This window comes from Trichomycterus rosablanca, chromosome 25 (assembly GCF_030014385.1).
Source record: "Trichomycterus rosablanca isolate fTriRos1 chromosome 25, fTriRos1.hap1, whole genome shotgun sequence".
Taxonomy (NCBI): domain Eukaryota; kingdom Metazoa; phylum Chordata; class Actinopteri; order Siluriformes; family Trichomycteridae; genus Trichomycterus; species Trichomycterus rosablanca.
In genome coordinates, this window is record NC_086012.1 from 17,888,709 (window position 1) to 17,894,708 (window position 6,000).

At 41.1% G+C, this 6,000-nt stretch overlaps 1 protein-coding gene across 1 annotated transcript; it reads right to left on the bottom strand.

Annotated features, from left to right (window-relative positions):
* Positions 1-774: 774 nt before the first annotated feature.
* Positions 775-2,869, bottom strand: LOC134302256 (artemin). Its single transcript, XM_062987291.1, has 4 exons — positions 2,851-2,869; positions 1,993-2,087; positions 1,726-1,909; positions 775-1,238 (listed from the first exon to the last, which is right to left on the bottom strand). Exons 1-4 carry the CDS (start codon positions 2,867-2,869, stop codon positions 775-777), a joined length of 762 nt encoding a protein of 253 aa, XP_062843361.1.
* Positions 2,870-6,000: the final 3,131 nt, after the last annotated feature.

The following is a 6,000-nucleotide window of genomic DNA, read 5'->3' on the forward strand; positions in this document are numbered from 1 at the left end:
CTTGGGAAACTAAAAGACGATCTCAAAGTTCAAGGTAGTCATAGCTAAATTGCTAAGCAAACCACAATGAAGGACTTACGTCTATTATACAGGAAGTTTCTAGAATTACCTCAAATTCAGAAAGGCAGACTGTGCTAACCTTGATGGCTGTTATCATTTATTATCGTCTAGTTACATTAGCCCTGTAGTTCCAGTGCAATTAAACAAAGTTGACTGACCACATTTAGCAGTAAATGAAACAGTGTACTTTCACGTTCAGATAAACCATCACTTTTACCTGAACGTCAAAGGTAAGGAAAATATTAGCCGTTTCCAATTAGCAGCCTGGCTAGCAGGACATGTTGCTGTTCATGAAGTGATTTATCCAAACTTAGTGGAATTTTACACGACGTTATTGACTAACTAATGAAATGTTTTATACAGTCCATTATATATAGGTTCTTTTTGTCACTTTTAAACAATCCTATGGTGTCCAACACTGCTTTGCCTCCTAGCATCTGAAGACTCTTTAAGACGTGCTTTGCTTTAAGTCTGACATCATTTTGGATTTTCTTCCAGGCTTTGGGAATATAAAAAGCCAAATGCAAGCATGGAGCATGTCACAGAAGCCCTACAATATCCTTTCACCTGCAGCACCTCGGAGGATCTTCTTTAGATCTGTAGGTCTTTGGTCACTGAATACCTCCTCTTCCTGTTATCCTGAATTCAGGATGCATTCTGTTGCCTCTTTCTTGAGGGTTGGCCTGTTTCTTTTTCCTTCTTCTGCTTTTTCATTCAGCCCACGCATTCGCAGTCAGAAGCTGAGACCTTCTCGATGGTCCTCCACGTCGTGGACGTGTCCATGAAGGAGACGGACTCGTAATCAGTGGGCCGGCAGCAGGGCCTAGCACTGATCTTGCGCGCAGTGCGTTTTGGTAAACTGCCATTGGTTAGCAGAGCTTGCAGCGCCGCGTCGTAGTTCCCTCGGGCGCTTGCGCACGTGCCTACGCAGAACTTAAAGAGCACGATCTCTTCTGAGTCGTAGCCCATGCCCAGGTCCTTCACACGCATTTCGCGCCTCTCTAGGTGGCAGTCGCGGCTGCTCTGGCCTCGACGCCCATCCTCGGTTTTTTCCTTCTCTTTCTTCTTCTTCTTCCTTTTTTTCCGTGAGCCCTTAGACTGGGAATCGGGTGTCTCAGAGGCACGGGGCGAGCGCTCCCAACGACCTAGGCGTTCCTCGTCTAGCAAAATAGAAGGCTCTGTGAATAAGATAGAAGAAACACCATCATTCAATGGAAATAGTTAGATCTGATGAATATTTTGCATAGTTGTATAAAAGCCAAGTATAAAGCCATGTTGCAGGATCAGGTGCACCCTGTGGTGCAAGTACTCTTTCTTGATGGTGACAGTGTTTTAATAAACATCAGGATGGTCAAGCTCTTTTCATCTTCTTCCCATTTACCAGATTTAAACATCACTAAACCTTTATGGGAAGTTCTGCATGATCCAACATCCCACTACAGACCATTTAGAAAGTGGATTAAAGCATTGGAAAAAAAAAAAAAATTAATATCCTGTTACAGGTTGCCACTATTTCATCAAACAGTTCCTACATTTTTTCGACTTCAGATTTAAACCATACAGCATTGGTTCTTAACTTTTTTTAGCACCTGGCCTGCACCAAATCCGAATTATTTAAGATTGTAAAGTCTACGCAAACGGAAGACCTTTTTTTAGCAAACTTACCATAGATATTCCATAAAAAATGGTCGTCTCCATATCCCATATCCTCTTCTTCTGGCAGAGAATCAAATGCCTGCTCTTCCATTATGGCAGTAATCAAACCCTCTGCATCCTTGGAATCTTCCTGAAATCCTGGTCTGTCTCCCAGCACCAGGGGTAGCAGAGACACAAGCACCCATACAACCATCTGCACAACCACAGACAAGTTCGTTAGTACTTGTTTCATTTGCCCTACAGCTGAGGAAGAGCTGTAGACCAGTTTCTACGTACCTTCCAGTTTCTCCTCTGGAACGTGGCCTTAGTAGCAGCTGATAACATAGCGAGCATTTGTCGTCTGACCCGAAGTCTCCTCCACCTTTTACCACCTGCTTAGAAAGAACAAGTACGCCACTGTTACCTCTTATCCCAAACATTACAAAAAGAAACATAAACTCAGAGGGTATCATGGGGGCGGCACATACACTTCCATACATCTACATTTATAAGCAAAGTGCTATAATCACACCACACAATGCCTTTAGAAAGCGGCCTGTGATCGTGCCTGGCGTGACCTGAACTGACATGCGGGCGTGACAAAGCCAGTGAATAAACAGCCTTCAGGTGAAAGAAGGCCTGCTAGGAGAGATTAGCTCTGTGTAAAGGAGGCACGCTGGGGAACTCTGGGTCTCCCAAAACCACAGATGCAGCTGATAAGCGTCTGTGCCATGCAGATGTTTACTGACTCATCGCAGTGTGAGTCAGTCAGCGCAAGCTTTGAGGTCGACACCATTCACACCAAAAAAGATTCCGAATGACCAATAAACACAAGGCGATTATTATTTACACGCTGATGCGCTGCTGTTTACAAGCTGCTGTTTGTGTGTCCACTGTGTGTAACATCATTAAAACGTTTACAGCCCGAGGTACTATAGCTGACCTTTCTGTCTGTTGACAGAGGAGTAAAATTGATGGATGACTGCAACAAAGGATTATTTATATGGTGGATAAGAAACCTCAATCAACCTCTAAGCAACCTTAAAATGACCTGCAGGCACAGGGTACAACAGTGTCAGCTCATGGACGCTACGTCAGAACCAGGAGGATACCACCACTGTCTAAGAAGCCAGACTGAAGTTCACCATAATTTACCTAAGGAAGCCACAGTCATTCTAGGCAGACGTCTTGTGAATAGACATAAAGCAAAACAAGGCCTTCAAACAAAAGAACACAGTCCCTACGGTCAAACTTGGTGGTTCACAGATGTTTTGGGGTTGATTTGTTGCCTCTGGCACCTGATGCATTTGACATCCAAGAATTTTGGAGTGCAATATATGGTCCTGTGGCAGACACCAGAGTCTCCATCAGAGATCATGAGACTTCCAGCAGGACATTGACCCAAAGAATACAATCGCTTGAGACTCTTACTGATGCATTTCAGTATTATGTTGTAACATAGAGGTTTTAATGGACTGGACAGAGTCAAGGTCTGAATACCAAACAACTCACATACATTGAAAAACACAAAGTAACCAAAAGCACTAGACGATTATCAAACATCATAGTGCTCATAAACACTAGCAAACCTACAAACTTATTACTACAATATGGACAGAATACTTTGGAAGAATTTTAAAGTCGTTTGTCAGAAAAGTACACGACAATTAAAAGTATGGTTCAATAATGTGTACATTTCTGGTTTGTTATATAAATTACAGAAGAGTTTTTTTTAGAGGGTTTTTTTGTATTATGGGAACTTGTCTGCGTTAGAATAACTGTCTACATTTAAATCAGGAAGGCCACTTCAGAGCAGTAGATGTGTAGAAATCACACAAGTGTTTTAACTGTTGAAACATTGGAAACAGGATTTAGGAATAAACAAAAGCCACCTGCAGCCTTTCTGATGGCATTTAGAAGAAGAATGTGGGAGCGCCCCTCAGCTTTCACTTATTAGTGATGGTATTTCCTCAGAAATTCAATCAGAAGAGTTAAATATAGACTTAAGTGCTCGATTTAAGTGTTTTCCTTTTCTCAAACTTTATTTTCCATGGTTAAGTTGAATAAAGTTTGTATGGCAGTAGCCAATAGTTGTGTTTTGTAGTTGCGTGGATCAGGCAGCAGGTGGCAGACTATAATCCACACTGAAATCGAACCCTGAGCTTCTCAAACCTTTGGTCAACTAAACTGTCTGCAACAGCAAACTGAAAAGTACAGAACTTCAGACCTCACTAGCATGCGAGGTCAAAAAAACTACGATGGAGTATCAACGTTGGACCTGTTAAAAACTTCTATAAACATAATACATTTATATTTAGTTATAACAAACATTCATCCTCAAGCAAAAATAGAAAAGCTGAAACAAACAATAAACACTACACACCAACAATCCAAATCATTAGGACCACCCTCCAAAACTGTGCATGTCAATTCCTATTTGGTAGCACTGGTGCATGTGAGGGTGAGGGGTGTATTTGTTCCTCGTTGTTTACATGTCAAATGCATTGAATCTGATCAGCATAAAGACCTGAAGGACCTTGATAAGAACCATATAGGTATGACCAGACGACTGGGTTAAAGGGGTGTCAAAGGCAGCCATTGTGAGAACTCACCAACTGTGGTCCAAGGAGGCACAAATCAATAACTGCCAACAAGTTGTTGGGCAGCCGACAGGACAGAGGACATGAAGGCTGTGGCATCTGGTACGGACCAACAGAAGATCTACTGTGGCTTTAATTGCTGAATCATGTTAATGTCAAAAGCAACTATAATGAGCAAGCACTCGGGCATCATAACTGGACATGGAAGTAATGGAAGGTCGAAGGGTCTGACCTTCCATTGGATTGTGTTTTCACCAAGATCATGTGGACGGTCGATGGCTCCAGGATGCACAGGAGGATGATCCATCTCACAACAGAAGCTGAAGGGCCTGCTGGTAGTACCAGATACCTCAGGACTACTTATCTCAGCAGATCAGAGCTGTTTTTAGAGCACACAAGGCAGGTGGCCCTAATGTTCTGGCTCATTAACACCTATATATAAAGCACAGCGCTGTCATATGGAGACAACACAACATTTTTAATTTTATTAACTTGCCACCTGCAACTCACGTTATTCATGCGTTGCAGTAACACATTTCGACCATAGAGGGCTCCATATCCCCAAAAGTTGCTTACCATAGTTAGAAAAGCCGAAGTTGCAGCTGAACGTTTTACAATAATGAACACTAAACTTCATCTGACTGAATTAATACATAATTATATTTATTCCAGCATTAACGTTTTGGAATATTAAAGATACTAAGCCCAGAATGTTTGCTCAGATTAATGATTAATGATGACCGGAGTGTGGTAACCGAACCGACCTGTTTTTGTCAGAACAAACAAACTGGGAGCGGGAAATATTTTCAGCACTTCTGTAAACACAGACTCTAATGCACTTCTGTTTTTATGGATTATACACAAACAGGAATCAGTTCTCAGTTTAAGAGCCAAAATTCTCCGAAATCAAGTGTGTTAAAATGCAACTTTGCAAGAAAGCAAACATATATATAGCACTTTCCAAAACCTACTCTCTCCTAGGGTCCCAAACATCTGCTTATTAGCACAAAAAGTTTATCTGTGCACAAGGTCTTCAAAACGTGCATATAAATATGTATAATATATAAATAAATGCATCATTTTTCATTACAGCAGTGCAGCTGAACATAAAATGTGCACAATATCCCTATCAGCTGAAATTAGCATGGTTCTAAATGGCCAAACACACTATACACACTTATATCACTAGACCTTTTTGGCCCAGTAAGAAAGTAAACTGTAATGTTGCTTTTAATTTGTGCTTTTCAACTGTCCCATTACAAAAACTACCACATTCAGCAACAATACACTTTTGTTGAAACTGGAACCTTTAATTTTGTACTGGAACTTCTTTTTTAAACTTCATCCCAGTTCCAGATCCAAAAGTTCCAGTTCTGCAATCCACAACATCTGTTTTAACACCAAATCCAGCTGTTCCAGCACTAAAGATTTCAGTTCCATCTCCAGTTCCAAATCTAACCGGTTTAGGACTGTTCTGGTACCTAGTGTTACTTGCTGCAGCATCAAAGATTTTAGTCTATCAAAAAATACTAATTTATTACTGTTTCAGTTCCAGTACTAATTGTAATGGTTTTAAGAACTAAATTACCAAATCCAGTAGCAGTTCTAGTACCAAAGATTCTTCTTTTAACACACAAGAGGTTAGTCCTGCAATTAAAACCAAAGCCGCCAGCTTTAATCCCGACGTTTCCGACTTTAGTCCGAA

Excerpts from the sequence above, each read along its gene's own strand:
- LOC134302256 (XM_062987291.1), bottom strand. Across the intron at positions 1,910-1,992 it reads TCCAGAGGAGAAACTGGAAG|ATGGTTGTATGGGTGCTTGT; the intron begins GTACGTAGAAAC and ends GTGGTTGTGCAG. Across the intron at positions 1,239-1,725 it reads TTTTTTATGGAATATCTATG|AGCCTTCTATTTTGCTAGAC; the intron begins GTAAGTTTGCTA and ends TCTTATTCACAG.